We start from the raw sequence: 19,686 nt of genomic DNA, 5'->3' as shown, positions 1-19,686 counted from the left end.
TTAGGTAACACATCGTTTCTATGAGGATGCAAGATACTGTGTATGCTGAATATTTATGAATTTAATAACAAGATTTCATACTGATTTTAAAACGTGTATTTCTTTGCAATGGAGAAGAGTAATTGTGTAGAATCTAACGGAAAACTCCATAAAAGATTCCCAGGGCCAACAACAGACTTTACATCAAGCCCATTAGTGGGAAAATGTGTGAGGGATATGAACAGATGATACGTGCTTGTATTTACATGAACAAAATATGGGAGACAATGGATTTGTTACGCTAAATACTGCTCAGATTTCAGTCACCCATTCTTACTTAGAATATAAAATTTTCTTTTACAAAAACTGTGGCTAGGAAAGCCCATTTATATAAATTAGACTTGGAAATCTTTGTAAATGCAATTATCCTTTATCTTTGCTTGAGAATTAAGGAAACATAAATACCTTAGTGTGAGCAAAGACAACTCATGAATATGCTGACAAAAAGAAACAAAGTTTTAGGTTGAATTCAATTGAAAATTTTAATGACTAAATGACATTGATAGTTTGAAAAAATGAATGAATAACATATATTGAAGATGAGATTATAAGCGTAATTGTAGGAAACCAACGCTAATGCTGTGCTGCAGCCTCTTAGAGAAGGTTAAACTTCAACAGCCCTGTGGAGAGTGTAAGACATCATCTTTGTACTAATGCTTTTCCACTCTACTCTTTTGCCAGGGTAAAAGAAGTTGCAATAAACTGATAAGCAAGATGCTTTACGTTCTCACAAGGAAAATGTGGTTTAACTGTTGTGAACTGCGCTGACTGAAGGTGAGAGTCTCAGCTCGTCAATCGGCTTCTCTTTGGAATGGGAAAATGTAAATATCCACGCACAAAAATAGAATTTAAAAAAATAAAAACTCCTTTAAGCACTGTATTTGTGGCACTAAATTTACATATTATGTCCTCTTCCATAAAAAAGCGTCATCAAAAAGAACTTGTGCCAGTTTTGTATTAAAAGGCCTATAGAAATCTCTTAAAATTGCCTTTGTTGTTGGTAGCATAGGTCCCAGACTTCTGTCTTCAGGTCGTCTAGTATTTGATGCAGGATTCTTTGTTAGCAGAGCTTCTTGTTTCTCACTTAGAGGGCCTGTGGAAAAACAAAATATTATCTTACAATATTTCACCCAAAATGCCCATGCTGAAGAAGACAAATGACTAAATCTGAAGTTTTGCCAGGGGAAGACAAATGGAATTTGTGTTAGCAACGATGATGTTTCAGAATATTGAATACAGCCTTAGATTAGTAAAATAAGTCACTGTTGGTAAATATGGAAATAATGTGTTTTCCTTTCACATTAATTAATCATCTCTACAACAAGCAGCATAAAGCATTTCTGGAGGAAAAAAAAATTGTTTTCACAAAACAACGATGACATTGAATACCACTCCCTGTCCACTTTGGAGCTGCAGTTATTTCATACTGTTATTTCATTTTATGGCACGAGTTGTCCAATACCTGGTAGAACCTCTATAAACTTTACCCATGTAAACCCTTCTCTGGTTTGTTTTGGAGGTTGTCAGTGCGTTCAAAGTGGTGCACAGGTACAGTCGTGCTCCTGTTCCAGGAGTAAATGTAAAAAACTTGACAACGTGTTTCAGCCACATAAATACCCACAGACTTTTCCAGCACAAACCATATTCAGGAAGAAGATGCCAAGCTCTTCATCTGTTCAATCTGCTGCATTCAAACTTTCTCATCATCTAGACCAGTGTTTGGACCAGCCAGACTATTTTGCAGCCACATTTTCATCCTCTTGCTACTGTCAAATCAACGTTGGGCAACATTTTGTCTGCCAGCGTCTCTCCAAGGATTAGCAACAGATGTCTCAATCAACACAGCAAAAACACCATTTCCCTCTTCTCCCCTGCTAGAAATGCAACCTTTCATCATTCTCGGATTTGGCACACCACAGTAGCGCTTCAGTTTGTTTAAACTGCGTGGGATAGTTCTTGCTCCTATGCAAGCCCCTGACAAACAAGCCCTGACTGCCTTCAGAAGCAGGACTGACTTCTTTATGGGAAAATAGATTCCAAATGGATTTGATTATTTTTTTCTTATTGGTATAGTCTTATTAAGATCTTCTAGCACCAACCTGTCTATGGGAATTGGGGAATTTTAATTTTGCTTGACTCCAGGCAACAAGATTAATGCATCTTTCAAGACAGATTCCCATGATACTGTTTTGTCTCTTAATAAATCAAAAATGACCTAGAAGAAGGTTAATAATGATTTTCTTGCACTTATCTCAAAACAGCCAGAAGACACCTACCCAGCTCCAGAAACTGGAACACCATATGCATGGTGTATTTTACGTTTGATGCATGATCCTCCAGGCGAAGAACGAGTATCTGGTCTTTGTCAAAAACTGTCAGCCAGTCCAAAAGATACACAACATAGAGCCCAACCTGTAACCTCACCTGTAAGCACAAAAGAAAAAATTCCCAAAACAAATAAAAAATAATCCATCTTATGACACTTCTAGCAGTAAGAAACCAACAGTCACCTCCTTCTGGGTAAAATCCCCAGATATGTGCTTTTGAGGAACCATAAAAAGACAGTATCTGAATTTTATTTTTTTTTAATCTTCCACCTCACCTCCACATTCCTCCATGCTTGGGATAACCCAGCCTTCATGGAGACACTGAGGGCTTGCAGCCCTTGGATGAACAGCAGTAGAAAGGAAGATGGCAAGTCCAGCTACTTTCTCCAGGAACTAAGGCTGCTTATTTCAACTTGAGTATCAACTGCACCAGATCACGGTGCCATAAGTAGTATAAATATTCTGATTCCATGTCAGGAATTAGATTTGGGTGTGTTTACTTGTATCCTCTGATTGCAATAATCAGATCTACATCAGTGGTTGCTGGACGCTGTTAATGGTGCATTGTCTGAGTACGCCATGAGACACCAGACTATGTTAGACCAGAGTCATGAAAAGGCATGTTTTTTAGTCTGTCCTGACCTAATCTCTGTTTTTCTTCCCTCCTCAATTTTACATAACAAGCTGAAACATAAAAAGGATAGTCTGGTGTTCTCAAAAGTCCAAGCTCCAACTGTGCTTATAAATATTTTTCTAAATCCCTTCAGGCTCAGAAGAGAGAAACAGGAATCTCAAGTCATAAGCAACTTTCATAAAAGAGATTTAACATCTCCAAGTCACACTGTTGCAGAACCAATGAAGCCAGATAACAATAGTTTCTTTTAATTCTTGCACCGATACCCTAATTCCAGTAAGCCATATTTTGAATTATTGCTCAGTCATTACTATCATAATCATAGAGTCATCTAGATTGGAAAAGACCTTTAAGATCATCACATCCAACCGGTAATCTAGCACTACCAGATCCACCACTAACCCACAACCCTGAGCACCACATCCACACGTCTTTTAAATACCTCCAGGGATGGTGACTCCACCACTGCCCTGGGGAGCCTGCTCCAGAGCTTGACAGTCCTCTCTTCACTGCCTCTAAGTGAGGATAAGATGACAAACACTTCTTGCTTTATAGGTTAGCATCTATCAGTCTTAACAATGTCTATGACACCTCTTTTGTTTCAGGAATATATTAGCAAATAGCAAAACTAAATTCTTCTGGCGTAGTCACAGCATTAGCAATCTAATGAGCTCACCAGAGAAAATAATCCCTATTTTTTCAATATAGAGACGACCACGCACATAACAGAATTTAACAACTTGGCTGAAGAAACAGCAGCTAAAAAAGCCTGTTGAGGAGCACAGTTAGCATTTGTGTTTTATTACGAACACCTGCTTGTGGCTCCCTGGAATGAGGCATTCTCTGCTCATTTCCAAAAGTATCTTCTTCAGAGGGCTGCCTAAGACAACAAATGAAGATTGGTTCTGCACCCTGAGGATGAAGACAAGAGGAGAAAAAAAAAATTTAAAAAATTCCTTCTGATTCTCTCTCTGCCCTTCTCTTCCCACACTGAAAGAAACGCATTTGTACAAGCAGATGGCTGGAAAGTGCCGTGATACTGCCCAGCAGCAGCTCCTGTCTGTGGAGGTCCTGGAGGCCATCATCAAAGACAAGCAGCTCCAGCCTCCCTGCCAAGGTAAGTAAGAGGAATGTCCTGCTTGCTCTGCTGCTGCAGGGCTCAAGTCTGTGCAATACACTGTTTTATGGTTATTTTATTGAGTGGAGCAGGCAATAACTTCACCTCGGAGACAAAGGAGGCAAGCACTCCCTCCAAGTCCTTTACAGCCTGGGCAAATAAAAGAGGATGGAATGGCAAACCGGCCAGATGTGATACTTCAAGTCGATCTTTTCCGTATTTCTCTTCCCTCCTCAGGCAAAATTTGAAGTCAGTTATATACCCAAAATGTGTATTTTTTAATACTCATCCATTCCCTGGCCAGCAGTTTCTGTATTTCCTTTTATCATTTTCTGATGTGCAGAATTTTTTTTTTTAAAAAGTTCTATCCAGCTACTACTGGTAGCCTTTTCTTGAGAAAGAATACATAATTTATTCTGATTTTGAGGCAATTTCATACCACAAAGATCCTTGCCAGAGCTACTTTTTGGAAAGATCTGCAAAGAGCTTACACATTAAACTGTAATCTTCACTAAATGTGCCCTCCATACGCTTGCACAATAGAGAGACTGTATTATTACCGTTGGCATTCATCAGGGAGCAGACTGAGGAGGCAGCTGAGCCACTACATCAGCTTTTACATGCTTACATGCATACTGATGTCATCCTCTTTACAAATGAAAAGGGAGGAAGTTTTATTTCTTGGTGCTTATTTGCACAGTATTTTGCTATTTTAATAACCTTGACCCAAAGTACCATCAAAGGAATCACGTGTTCTTGGAAATACGTACGGGCATGGCATTGTTCAGGGTGTTGTTGTAGACACAGGCTCTCAGCGAGTAATCCAACACGCAATTTTCAAACAGCTGCAGCGACTCTGCCACTTTTTCGTGAAAGTCTTCCGCGGATTTATTAGCACTCACGAAGTACAGATAATCTGAGTACAACCTGCGAATGAGAAGCACGAAAGTAAATGGCAGAGGAAATGAAAGGAGATTTATTTACATGACAATGGCCAATTGGTTCCATCAACTGAGGGGCAGGGTGCGTGTGTGTAACATGGTCCCACTCACAACCTCGTCAGCCAGTGACACATTTTCTCTTCATCTTGGTGGGTTTCAGCTCAGAGGAACATCCACTCCGGCGAGCTGCTAAACACCAACCCCACCTTCAAGGTCAGCATCCTTTGAAAATCTGGCCCTAGTAATTGTGCGAGGCAGAATTTTCTCCTGAAGGCATTTTTTTTTTTCAAATAGATATACTTAAAAATTTTTGTTATCTAGGTGATCCTGCTCTGGTAGGGGGATTGGACTAGATGATCTTTCGAGGTCCCTTCCAACTCCCAACATTCTGTGTCTCTGTAGAACTGGCCTCAGCTGACATTGGTCCTCTTCTATATTTGGTGCTCCACACTGCCATGGACAGAAATGACTCTCATCTCAAAAGCTCTATTTTGATTTCAAAACAAACAGAGGAGCAGGATGGATTAGAAAGTGTGGGTTTTTTATACCTTTACTAAGCTGGCTACCAGCACTAATAGGAAAGAGTCCAGATTTCATACGTTTTTGCAGAAAGTTCCACCTCCAATCCTATATTGACTTTTCATTAAAAACGTCCAATTTACAGCATTCAGCACTCCACCTCTTGGGGTTTTCTTAAGCTGAAATACCTCAGTACTAGGTGGATGGTTCAGATGTGTGCTGCGTTCCCCAAGAAGTCCCATTTCTGCTCTGAGGGCAGGAGGACATGGACCCATGCATGTTTGCAGCTTGGAGGCAAACAAAGTCCCGGCATCAGCTGCTGCTTGGAGCAAAAGCCACCAGTAAACCAGAATTTCTCTAGGCTACAGTAGAGGAGCAGCCCTTCCTTGCACATTTGTTGCATGAGTTTTACAATTGCTTAGTGTTACTTAAAGATTATGTAAATTCAAATCCCTTTGTGGAGGTGGTGGTGGTGAAACAACCCCAAACCTGCAGGCAAGTACAACATCTGCTTTAGTGTTAATCCCTGAAAACTTGATGAAACTTCTCCAAGATAAATATAGTTCAAAGAGATGAAGGAAATACCGTGTCATAGCATAAGCATTAGGTCTGCTGAACATGGTATTTTAAACTTGCTTTTGTATTTAAGCTTAGAAACTAGGACCAAAACCTCAACAATACCATAGGAGTTTGGAGACAATTGTGTCACACTTGGGAAGGAGCACCCATCTCTCGACAAAATCCCCCAAATCCTAGATATCATTCAGCCTCTTTCAAAAAAACACAGGTGTCTAACAAATGGCCTAAAGAAAAATATATCTATTTATTTAGGTCTCATTTTATTGCTGCAGTAACCTTTTGTATTGCACTTTATTTATTTTTTAACTTCCTTAGAGTTCCACAGGTACTTAAAAATCCATCATTTAATTTAGAAAGTTTAGGCCCTAATCCAGCAAAGCACTTAAACCGAGGAATAGCCCCTCTGCCCTCATTATTTATGTTTGTGTTTTGCAAGAACAGGATTTTAATTCCCATATGAAACAAATGAAGACTCTCTGTTCATTTAAAAAGGAAGAAAAAGGATACATTTGCTGCAGGATGCTTTTAGCTCAGTCTTTACACACTTTTTAAAAGAAAAATCATAGCAAACTATAGAAGATGAGTCAGAGGCACCCTGTACTATCTACAGGAGTCACCACCTAAGCAAGGCAAGACTGATTTTTGTCCAGTCTGGCAAATACGTTTCGCAAAGTTTTCTTTAAATGCAAAAACTCCATTTCGAGCAGAGGGAGGGTACCAGGCTGGGATGACACTAGCTGGGCAGTCTACTTCAAAGTGATGCTCACTGGTGCTTGAGGCCACGCATGGCCTCTCCCTCTGCAATGGCACAGCTTTGTCCCTCATGCTGCACCCCCCAAAGAGCCATCCCACCAGCACGGGGATCAAGGAGGAGCTGGAGAGAAGCTAAGGGACAAAGCCAGCCCACTTCAACTAAATTAAGCAAACGACGGTATCTCCTGCTTGCAGAAAAGTGTCAAGACTCAGGCTTGCCCAGCCTGCCCTGGCTGGGACGGCAGGACCAACTGCTCCTGGCTGAGCAGGTGAAAAGCTTCTGGATGAGGGAAATCAGCCATTAGGCATCACGTACAGCATGGGCCCAGCTACAATTTTATTTAAAACGTTTAGTATGACTGCTCAGTATTCCTCATCATCCGCTAAAATTAATGCATCATTCTGAAGACCTGATGACACCTTAGGGCAAACTGCGTTCTTGAATACAGGTTCTCTCTCCACAGGGAGCCAAGATCTGTATTTCTTTCCATCTGTTTTTAATCCTGGGGACATCTGCCTGGAAATAAAACCTTTCCTGACCAGGATTTCAGCTGTTCCAGCTACCTGAAGTCATTATCCTCAATCACCGTCCGCTACAATGAAATAATGACACCACTGACATCCACCATCACAAACCTTGACGTCCTCCAAATAAGTCCTGATGGGAGATAGACCAGACCTCATGCAGGTTAGACTAGACCCTGTCCCAGACCCTGTGCAGCACCCACGTCCTCTTGGCTACTGCCAGGCAACTTCTCCGTGCCCTGCCCGGGCTGCCCCTTTGGCCACAGCTGCTTTTGCTGCTGCAGTTCTGATGAGCTATCAGCAACAAGGGCACCGGGAATCATAAGCAGAAAGAAACCAATTTATCATCAATACAGTAAGGGAGATGAAGCTGACTTTTTATCTCACCCTTATTAAAGCTAGCAAAGAGCTACACCCATATTACAGAGGGTGGTTAAAGCAATCAGGGAATTTGCAGGTAATTTGCATGAGGAAGCCACTTCAGCCAGCGCTCTCTCAGAAAATTACCATCTGTTAAATCCTGAGGGCAGGAGATGCCATTAAAAGTGAAGAGCTGTATTTCCTGATGTAGGAGATGGGAAACGCTCTCACAGTCCCCATGTTCTACCATGAAGGAAGCTTGTCCAGCAGCACCCATCCTCTCCTACTACTGCCAAGTTGCTCTGGGCAGCTGCCGGGCAGCAAAAGTACCTCACACCTGCCCTCCTCCTGGTGTCCAAACCTGCATCACAGCCTGGTCCCCATCATCATCCCCTGGGTGCTCCTGGAGCTTTGTCCTTGAGCACTGACCAAGCCCCGAGTATCTTGAATATATTCACAGAACTAGAGAGAAGGAATTCAGACACCTTCTGGAGTCTGCCTCCACCGTTTCCACCTTCTCTGTTACCCTCACCATTATCATATTTCTTCAGAGGATACAGTGGAAGGAAATACCCTAGAAATCTGGATGAAAACCAGATTAAAAAAAAAATGCAAGTGGAAAGAAGGACACTCATCGCTAACACAGCAGAGCTCTTCCCATGCAGACAGTCATGGAAGACCGACGACAAACTCCCAAGTAGCTGTTGGCTGTGCAAGGTAAAGTTGTCTAGGGAAGCTCTAGATGACTGTTGCATCAAGCATTTTTAAGATTTTAAAAAAAAAAAAAAAACAACAAACCAAAACGTGTTATAATTTGCTCACTCTGGAGCTATTTGCAATCTTTCAATCATTTTGAACAACCTGCCCCCTGAAGACAGAAACATTTCGATTTAACATGAATTGAAGCACGTCACAGGACCAGTTATGCTCTGACCTGTACATGCCGTGTCATGCTCAGTCTAGTGAGCCCTGCTGAGAAAGAATCAGGATGTATTAGCTCAGATAATGGAGTTATATCACATTTGGCAACATACAAATTCTTTTTTTCAGACCAGCTCAGGTGTCCATGCATGACACTTGCTGTGCCATTTACACTCACAGGCATCTCTTTAAAATGTTATCACAATTACATATGCCGAAATTCACAGAATAAAACCCCACGGCAGCTCTCATCATAAACCAAGTAGTTGTCAAATACTATGCGAACATTTATTTGCACCTAAGAGAGCAAATAAAACTATTATAGCAAGAAATTTTGTGTGTGTACTTTAGCAACGTGATCCTTGCTCACCTTTCAACAGGGTCTCTCAGCATGATGATGAGTTTGGCATTCGGTTGGAAGGCATGGATAAAATCCTGGATTAAGAAGGGAGGTTCTCCATCGGTGCTGTTGTCATAAAGGAAAATCCAAGCGTTGTTGTCCCACATCGTCGAGGCGCTGGCTTCCCCTGGAAATTGAAAGCAGCTCTGCTGATAACTCATTTCATTCTTTGTACTGGAGTGGAAATTGCCTGAGTTTTGAACCAGACTGATTAAAATTTACTCTATTAGCTTCGATATCCCTTGGTTCTTGCACATTGATCTGGCTAATGCTCCCCATTGCCAGAGCACTCATGCTGCCTTGTGCCTTTGTGAATGCAGCGATGGCCAAGGTAGGTTTTATGTAATTCCCCCCGAAATATTGCTGCCCACTAACCACGCTGCTTCCTGTTAGTGGTCAACACGTGCAAATATATTTGAGCTGGGCTGGGACAGACTGCTCAGGGCTTTGGCCAACCCACCCACCAGCAGGGTGCTGAAGACCTGCCATGCTCTCTGTAGCACCCCAAGGGTTGGCGTTAACACTCTTAGCTCAGAGAAGCAACCTGCTACTGAATTCTACAGTCTGACACAAACTAAAGAAAAATAAAATAATAATAAAAATCATCACTGAATCATAGGATGGTTTAGGTTGGAAAAAACCTTTAAGATCATCAAGTTTAACCATTAACACTAACCAGCTGAATGGTATCACTGTGGTTTGAAACATCCCTATCTGAGAATGACCCATTATCATCAGAGCCTTTTTATATAACTACAATTATTCATGTAGATTAAGTCAAATATAACTATTTCATATTAGGCAAAAGGTCTATAGAATAAATAACACATTTGGTTAGATGCCAGATTCTGATGTTCTTAGTTTCTGAAGAAGCTTACTCTGAATTAATGCCACAGGGAGAGACACGATCAGTAACGTCTCTGCCAGAGCAAGGTTTAGGATGCTTTTACTGTTAAATAAATGATCTGATACGATGTTTCGAGTTGTGTAATCTTCCGTGTCTTTTTAAGTAATACTGGCATTTATGAGGCAACACTACTGCTTAATAAAACATATACAGAAGCTTTATGGAAACTTCTGCTCTTTGACAGTCTAATGAGAGCTAATTCTTGTTGATGAGGTTTTTCAAATCAAAAGGAATGCGATGAAAAAATAATCATGTTGTAAGCTTACAGACTTGCACATGATTTCCCTTTTTCTTTTATTTTCTTTTTTTTTCCTCTCCTGGGAAAGTCCAATAAAGATTTTAAAAGATGGCCAGAACACAACATGAAAAGGGCACTGGCTCCAAACTTCAGCTTAACATAATGTGATTCATTAATAAAGTCTGGAAGTTGTTAGAAAACACATTAATCTTCTGTCATGTTCATTTGCCTCTTTTCAGGAGGAGGAGATCAGGTCCATTGGCTAAAGCCGGGTGTCCCCAACAGCTCTGCTTCTGCATTTTAAAATAATTAGCCAAAGCACTGCCTAATCATCGGTGGGATTTGACTTGTCAACTAAAACTCAATTAGCCCAGCTCCCATGCTGGGTGAAGCAGAAACACAAAAGACTAAATAGAGGACGAAAGCTGAGCTAACTGTAGCACAACACCACCATGCAGATATTTCTGTGCTATCAGAAGATGGAATAATGCAAATGGGTACGAGCACGTGCATACATGGATTTACAGAACAGTGCCCTCCAGCGAGGAGAGCGACCTTGGAAAGTCACCACTCCATCTCCATGACAGGAACGACTGAGCTTAAACTGCTCCCTCAGAAACGTTCACCTAAATAATGACAAAGATTAAAGTCTATGGCTTCGTCGAGCCTTCTATTCCTCCCTAGAATAGAACTTTCAAACGTTTTCCTTCAACATCTCTACTGTGTAGACTTCTGATCATATCTGATTCTCTGTTGGAATTATTCCGATTAGCTCATATATAGTGACCAAACCTAAGAACATCTGCTACCTGAGCTAAGTAAAATCAATGCACCTACACGTAAATGGGCAGATTCTCTCAACATCACAGACCAGACCACATCACAGAAGTTGTTTCAGCTGGATCAGCTGCCACCACACCAGAGTTGTAGAGGCTACCCATGAGCAAGGGAAGGTCACAGGCACCCGACTGAACCCTGCCAAAGCCTTAACAGGACTCAAGGTGTTGCTGTAACACAGGCAGGACAGGACAGCCTGGGTTCAAGAAGGCAAATCTTCTCAAAACAAGACAACTGTCAAAAATTAAGGGGGGAGATTAGGAAAAAAAATAAATAAAATCACTCTGGTCTCTGCTGATGCTTATCATTTTGATTTCCTGAAGCAGCCAAAAATACTCCTGACAATTTGACAGTGTTCCTCTCCATTTTATAATACAGATTTAATATCTGCAAAGAGAATGAGCCATACTAAATTAATCACCGCTATACTAATTACATCAAATTACTGCAGTGCAACCAAATAAATAAAATCACTCTGGTCTCTGCTGATGCTTATCATTTTGATTTCCTGAAGCAGCCAAAAATACTCCTGACAATTTGACAGTGTTCCTCTCCATTTTATAATACAGATTTAATATCTGCAAAGAGAATGAGCCATACTAGAGATAAATTAATCACTGCTACACTAATTACATCAAATTACTGCAGCGCAACCAAAAATATATTACGTTTTCTTATGGACTTAAAAAACATATGAGTTAAATTGCCTGAAGAATGGATGTATAACATCTTTATTCAGTCATTAATGGATTAACATCATACTGTGTTTGCACAAGGCACTCCTCTGAATTTATCATATTAATGATCACAAATAAACAATTCCTGCTTAGAATGCCTCAGGCTAGATCAGTGTTGTCCTCTTTGGTTCATGTCTGAGCAGATGTTGGGTTTTGGGGGGAAAATGCAATTATTACCCACTAAGTATAATATTCAAAGAAGCTTAACTTTTCAAAACAATGTACACATGATGAACTACCAAGATGTTCACAGTTTTAATTCAATTTTTCTTTCTAGTCATCTGAAATAAGAAAATGGAGGATTCTAAGCAAACTTGATATTCATACAGATTCATTTTCGACTAGCTAGCTTTGTTTTGTTTTTTACCAAGGTCATAAAAGACTGACTTAATGAGCATAATCATCCAGGACTTTTCCTGTAAACTTAATAAGTGAACAGAACCTTAATGAAACAAGAAATGAGACTACAGGAAAAAGAAACACAAAGCAAACTGCAGAAAAAGCTGTAACAGGAGGTAAGTAATCAAAGATGTACGTTGCCAATTAGATTAGTGAATTTAATTAGTATAAGCACTTCACCCATGAAAGGACAGGAGATACTATTGTAAGGAAGAAAATCTGCAGATGTCCTTGATGGCAACATTGCTCAAGACCCCATCTTGCAAATTTTGCTCAGTGTTGAATATTTAATGAAGTGAATGATAGACTTTAATGGAGGTTGACGAAGTATCGAACGAATGTGACTAGAGCCAAGTCTTTGGTTTAAACAACGTAAGGCGTCGTTACCATTTCATCCAGCCAACAATAGGCTGCATTTTTTTTGGTTAGCATGAGACCAAAAAAAAAAAAATTATTCTCAGGGTGTTCCCTCTGAGGGCAGGCAGCAAAAATCTCATTTCTATTTTCTGTAGAATAATGACTTCAGGGCTATTTGAAAAGTCTCTTTCAACAGGAACTGTCTTTTGCACAACTAGTATTTTCACAGAATGCATCTAACTTCCCTGGGAAATGCTGAGGTGACAGAATAAGATTAGCAAAACTGTTTTCCCCTCAGTTTTCTGGCTTTAGCAGACAACACAAGCAGAATTTAAAAATTTCTGCGGGTACTCCTCATGGCCCCTGTAAACCGACGGCACCATGGACCACAGTGGGTGAGCATGGCGTGTTGACTGCTGTGCATCACAAAAAACAATCCAGAGACCCCTCCCTAGACCCTAGTCCCTACCATGGGCTCACTCAAGGTACAAAACAACAGCATTTCTAAATCATGTTTAATGCTAATCAGGTAATTTAATATCAACTGAAACTGTAAATTATCTTCAAATTGTATTCTGCGCTGCGCCTCTACGTTCCAAGACTGAAAAACACAACACAAAACAGCTTGAACTTGACTCTCTATATTCCTGCTCTTGAAACTTGCGTTATCTTTGCTGATAACGAAGCAGCTCAGGGGTTTAATCATATTTAACAGTTAATCATATTAATTGGTCCAGGGGGGCCGGTTAGCTCAGTGGCTTGAGCGCGGTGCTGACAACAATGACAACACTGAGGTCGTGGGTTCGATTCCCGCTCGGTCCCCATGTGTTGCCTGGACTAGTTGAGAGGTGGCGTCCCTGCCCATGACAGGGAGGTTGGACTAGATGATCTCTAAGGTCCCTTCCAGCCTAGGCCATTCTATGATTCTATGATACTTATTTCAGCCCGCCATAGGCTACGTGGGGATGACAACATAGATAATGGCAGTCCTTCTTCTTACGTGCATCTTACATTGAAGCCTGAGAAGAGCTGTCTTGCTGTCATGGAAGCTGTCTCTGGTCAGCAATAGAATTTCTACAGCACCCATTGTGTGTCGTAACACCACGACCAGGGCGTTACCCCAGACCTATCGCTACAGCATTTGAACCTGAAGCGACAGCCCCGTCGCTACAGGCAAACCCAAACAAAAACAATGTTTGAAGGAGTCACCAAGGTCATTCTCACTCTTTATTATACATATATATATATATTTAAGAAGGTTTAACTAAATGCTGATTCATTACTTGCTCAGGCTTTTCTAAAGATAATCCCAATTTTTTAACAAAGGATGTAACCACCCTCCAGGGAAAGGCAAAAATTTCTGCTCTAGCCACGCACGCCAGCGAAAACCAACATCAGGAGCTCTGTGCTGTGAACCTTTCGCGCCTGGGAAAATGCCCCTCTCGTGACCCAGCTATGAGTGTTGCCAACCTGGAGCTACAGAGACGTATTTCAGAGGTTGTTTTGGCCCTACCGATGATGATGCTGTTCATCTTCCCACGCTCTTTAACCGCTTCGCTCTGCAGCACCCCCTGAATCTGATGCGCTGCTAAGTCAAACAGATCAAGGTAATCTTCCACCGGGTAGCGATCATGAAACCCATCCCTCAGACGAATGATTCCTAAAAAAAAAAAACCAAAAAAAAAACCCCAACAATGAAGGAGATAACTTTAATTAAAAAGAAAGAAAGAAAGAAAGAAAGTAGTAGCAGGGCAAGATTAATCACTGGTGTAAATCAAGACAGCTTCACTGACAATTCTGGCACCAAGCCAGCTAACGTCAGCACAAAATTCAACTGATGAAGTGTAAGACTCAGATAAAAGTGCCAATAATGAAGTAGCTGAGATTCGAGATACTGTGCGATTAAGCCATAAATTCACAGTGATATGAAATATCTTTAGTGCTCTCTTTTATAGTTCCTGCAGGAATAGCTTGCTTTTATTTTCTTCCAAATTTAGCTTTTGGAATGAATATAAAAGACCAGATTCTGCTTTCATTTGCACCAATATAAATGGAAGTAATACTGGACTCCCACTAGATTTACTGCACTGAGATCGAGAACAGGCTCTGATGCCAAATATGCAAATCAACATGCACTTATCAAAACGAGAAAACTGGCAAATCATTCATGGTTTTGTTTTCCACAAGTAGGAAAATAAAGCTCCATGACAGTGCCTTATTTTTCTCCTTTCCCCCCGCTACACTCCAGGGTGTGCTCAGTATCACCTTCTCTCTGCATTTCTTAGCATCTTGAGCCACATCTGTGATTTTTATATTCCTTTTCCCTCCTCCCACTTCTTTCCATATCTAGTCTCACTTCTCCACTTTCTGCACATGCTCTCCAGGCCCATCTCAGTATTCTTGCTTCTTACCACACCGCAAGAGAGTTTCTCACGTAGGCAGTGGTCAAATGAGCAAAGCTAAGAGTACAGAGCAGGACTTCTCAGCTCTCCCTTTCTTGTTCCTACAAAGCCAATAATTATCAATTATGTGAGAGGAAAGCTCAGCAAGAGAGCTCTTTTGTCCGCTCCCTCTGATTTTCCCCTTCAGGAAAGTGGGATTTAATGAGGGTGGAAGAAAGCTCAGCAGCATATTTTGACTTGTTTTGAGGGGGGAAAAAAAATATACAGGCACAGTGGTGCAGACAGCCTTGGTTCGTTGCTATCTCACTCATGGGAATAGAAATTGTGGCTAAGAGCCAGGAGAGACAGACAGTCAAGCTGGGACAAAGTCCTGTAGAGCATCAACCACCCCAGCAGAACGGGAAAGCGGTGATTTGCAAAATGGGGCGTTCCCAGGAGGACTGAAATTAGTCAGTCTCATAAAAATTCACTGAATCAGAGGATACCACAGAACAAAAGAGACTTTCTTGGCCAGATAAGTATTACAAACTAAACCAAGTGAACAGCCAGGGGCATAGGAGTCATATCCACTAGCTGGCTTATAAAAGGGGGATGTCTCAGTTTCATTTGTTGGCCTGTCATATTCTTTTATTTACATTTTTTCTTTTTTATTTAAATAATAAACATTAGCTAATGTACTGCTGAGGCAGAACAAAAGGGCTGAGCCACCAGCAGCAAACTTCATCTTTCATTCTTAATGGCAGACAGCCCGAGGTCATCTCTACAGATCTCCCTCCCGTGAGACCACAAGCTCTGCAATCTTTTCTTATTCTTGAGCTTTACAACATAACTTCAAAATACTGCATTACACAAAGAATGTTCTCTTCAAGGATCTGCACTTGGCCCCCAGTGGCTGACCACAAGACTGTGCAAGTGGAGAGTTTGCAAATGCCAGCGCAGAGATAGGAATTCATCCTTGTTCTCAAATTATCTGCACTCCAGCCTGATTCCTTACATTCTTCTGCCTGTTTGGTAGGTCCAGTTCCGAGCTTTAGTGAGTCCAGTCTCGCTTTAGTGAAGCTGGATGCATGACTTCCTCCAACCTTAATTCTAAATATTTATGTTGAAGCCGATGTAGGAGTAGGGGATTATTTAGTATAAAGGATTTTAGCTTAACATATCAGTTTGGTTCAGCCTCTCCTGACAGCATTCTCATGGAAGACACGACTTTCTACACATGGTTTTGCTGACACCTCCTGCATCTACACACCCAGAGACAAGCAGCATGGCTTTCACACTGGAAAGCATCCAAGTCTAAAATCTCCATTCTTCATTGATCTGACTTTTGACCTTCAGGTTGGGAAGTAATTCTTATAATTTGTTTTCAGTCAGCTACTGACCGTGATGAACGAGTGCCTTCTCACTGGGCTTCAGAGGGCACCACGATGCTTCTCCTATTTGACTTTGATGCCCCAGTTCACATCGGTACCTCCAGTGTCTCCTAAATTTGACCAAACTGTCTCAAAAGCAAAATCGTATTTTCATCATATTTCTTTAGCTCTTAAGTTTATAGCAAGCATTTAGAAAATGGCTAAAATACTTACTTTAGCCATTTTCTTATGGCATTTGTGAAGGAAGAAAATACAAACTCTAAGAACACATCAAAATCATGACATCCCAGCTCCATGGCTGAGCCCTCCTCATCACCGAGCAGTGAGGAACAAAGCTCTGTCTGCAGGAGCTCAGAGGTTCTCCCGGGCTTCAGGGCACAGGGAAGGGGGATGGAAATGGCAACACTGCATGCTGGAGAAATAAAGAATTGAAGGTATGACCCTGAAATAAAGCACAGGAGCAGCACTGCACGTGTCCTGATCCCTCAGAAAGTGTCCTTCCTTGCCTTTAGCCATGGCAGTTCAGTAGAAAAGATCGTTTCCCATTTCAAGGAAGTTTAGAAATGCACCAAAGTAGCGATGCAAAGTCCTCATCAAACGATCTACCCCACAGCGCTAGGTTTTCCCTTGTTCCCAAGGCAGTGTCTGCAGTAAAGCACCAGCAAATGAGAAACAGAAGCGAAGATGTCACCATAAAATAAGCAGTATCTTCCTCTTGAAATTAGTAATATCACTGTAAAGCCTGTGATCTATGATCTATGTCATCTACCAAAGTTTAACCCAAAACATCGCTAAAGAGCAGGCTGGACCCTACTGAGCATCCGTCACCTAGATTTTTCATAACTATTAAACTCCGGTGGTTTCAAGGTCAGCCAACATAAAGGAAATCCATCAGAAATGTCCAAGTTTAATAGAGACCACTCGTCTGGATACCGGAGGACATGTCTACTCACCAAACCGCTTTCTTGTCCACCAGTGTGGCTCTTTGATTGCTGAGAAGCGAACATCGGGGTGCAGCCTCAGCCGGTCATACAGGTCCGTGGTCCCACACTTGGGCTGGCCAATGATGTAGAAATGGGGGAGGCAGCGCAGGCGGTAGTGTTTGTCCTTATAATGGTACAAGTGGTTCCAAAATACCTTCCTGAGGTAATCAAAGATGGTTCGAAAGCGCTTTGAATACAGTGCATAGGAGTTCGTTGCATAAGGATCTGTGGTTGTGTTTCCTCTGTACTCTTCATACCAACAAGGATTCTTGCTATTTGGAAGGAATTTGTTAGGAATTACTGAAAACATCTGCAACATAAAGAACAACAATTTCAGTCAAGGCAGCAAAAAAATGACAGTTATACTTTTGTATCTTAGCACAGTAAGAGAACACAACAGAAACACTATGAGGACATTTTTAATCCTTATGTTTTTAACTACAAAGCTGACCTAACTTATTTCTTCTGATGATATCAGAAGCAAATCCTGTACAAACAAGCACGGGAAGTATTGGAAAACCTTTGATTTTGAGGCCAGAAAGGACTTCAATAATCCCCCCAACACCCTTGGAAATCCAGGAATTATATTTTGAAGTCAAACACATAATACCTAAATCAAATTAACTTCCAGTTTTTAACTCTGAAGTACAAGGTTTGCAATGACCAGATTTTCAGGAAGGCACACTGGTAATCAGTTATTAGAAAGGCTCTTTTCTTATTTATCATTCAAGGCGACTGGCAAATCCAAGTCAGAATGATTTTGCATGAGACAAGGTAAAAATTCAATGAGATTGTACAGCTATCGAAACACTGTGTGATTTTTTTTGTTTCAGGTGTCAAGCCCATCAATATAACCCATTTATTTTGCCCATGACTCCGAAGGAGTGCTTTTCAGGAGGCTCTAGCTGGCGTAAACCACTGTATGAACACCTGGTCACTTGCACTTTTTTCTCTCAGTAAAAGATTGACCCCAAAGACTCAAAATAAATGAGCGTACAGCAGTTTAAGACACATCTTCAGTCTATACTTACATGTGGCTCTTGTTTCCTCAGCTCTTCTAAATCAGGGCGCTGTCTCGTCACAAACTCTATCTTTGAAGTAATAGTGTCAATAATTAATTTAATGCTTGGATAGTCCTTTATGTATGAAATATTCATTTTAGAAGGCTGGTAATGGTCTTTCATGTCACTAAGGCTTTCATTGTCCATTAAGCTTGGATTGCTAGTAAAAGCTCCGTAATGGAAGGGAGATGGTATTAACAACAGGCCGTGTTTGGCTCCAGTCAGTACGTAGGATGCCATCACTAGAGTCATTATAATCAACCCAAATATTAGGCTGCATAGCTTCCCCTTCCTCAAGCAGAAAAAGCCATTCCAGCTTTCCCTGTGATCAGTCCGTACTTCCCAAACTGCGAGCAACTTCATCTGCTTGCTGTCGGTGTACAAAGGGATCTTGTTTTCTCCTTTGCAAACAGGACACTTCTGGTTGTTATGATTAGGTCCACGGCATCTGAAACACAGTCTGTGCAAGTCATTTGGTAGTAGATGTATGCAACAATTAATGCAATATCTCATATTACTACTGTTAAACTCCTGTATTAATGAGCCAGGCACAGCCATAAAAATGTTTCTGAAGCATATGAGTCATCTTCTGTAAGTCTGGAATTAGTTAGCTCCTCGAGTGATTCTAGGACTACCCAGCAACACAAAAGGACAGGTTCAAACCGTGGTAGGTAAAGTCACCCAAAAAGTGACATATGTCACAAAAAGGAAAAAAGAAAACAAAACACCAAAAAACACCAAACAACACAGAAATAAATGTCTTGTGGATGTGGTTTCAAAGAATTTGGCTCAGCAAGAGGAATGTAGCGAAGTAAGAATCAGCTACACAATTGGCTCAAGTTTTTCCCATTGAACAAAATGAGAAGGAAGAAAAATTGTTACACAGCATGAAAATATGCAAAAAACAAAAATAACTCATGGTCCTCTGATGTACGCTGGAATAGGCAAACAGGGGTAGAAATTCCCAGGTATTCTTAAAACAAGCAGGTTCTGAACCAGGCTGCTGCTTCTGGAAGCTTCATCTTCCCAGAGATGATTTCTGAGATTTGCCTCATACAACCTAAAGGAACAAAACCAGAGACAGATATAAATAGAGACAGAACAGCAGACATACCTACACTCACCTTCATCCAAAGCAATAGCAAAGTACAATCTACCACAAGTGATTTCCCAATTCCATTTGAAAGATGTCTTCTCTTTGCCAAGAATATTAATTACCGCACTCACGATATTAAACCCAGGAAATGTTTGGCCTCGAGTTCACAGCAAGTTGCCCTTTC

General features: G+C 41.1%; 1 protein-coding gene across 1 annotated transcript; it reads right to left on the bottom strand.

The window, feature by feature from the left end:
- Positions 1-502: 502 nt before the first annotated feature.
- Positions 503-19,456, bottom strand: CHST15 (carbohydrate (N-acetylgalactosamine 4-sulfate 6-O) sulfotransferase 15). Its single transcript, XM_009876704.1, has 7 exons — positions 18,377-19,456; positions 17,316-17,655; positions 14,104-14,250; positions 9,086-9,242; positions 4,888-5,044; positions 2,316-2,463; positions 503-1,132 (listed from the first exon to the last, which is right to left on the bottom strand). Exons 1-7 carry the CDS (start codon positions 18,962-18,964, stop codon positions 942-944), a joined length of 1,728 nt encoding a protein of 575 aa, XP_009875006.1. The 5' UTR covers positions 18,965-19,456; the 3' UTR covers positions 503-941.
- Positions 19,457-19,686: the final 230 nt, after the last annotated feature.

This window comes from Apaloderma vittatum, unplaced genomic scaffold, assembly GCF_000703405.1.
Source record: "Apaloderma vittatum isolate BGI_N311 unplaced genomic scaffold, ASM70340v1 scaffold8329, whole genome shotgun sequence".
Taxonomy (NCBI): domain Eukaryota; kingdom Metazoa; phylum Chordata; class Aves; order Trogoniformes; family Trogonidae; genus Apaloderma; species Apaloderma vittatum.
Note: the sequence above shows the minus strand (reverse complement) of the source record. Positions and strands in the feature narration are given on the sequence as shown.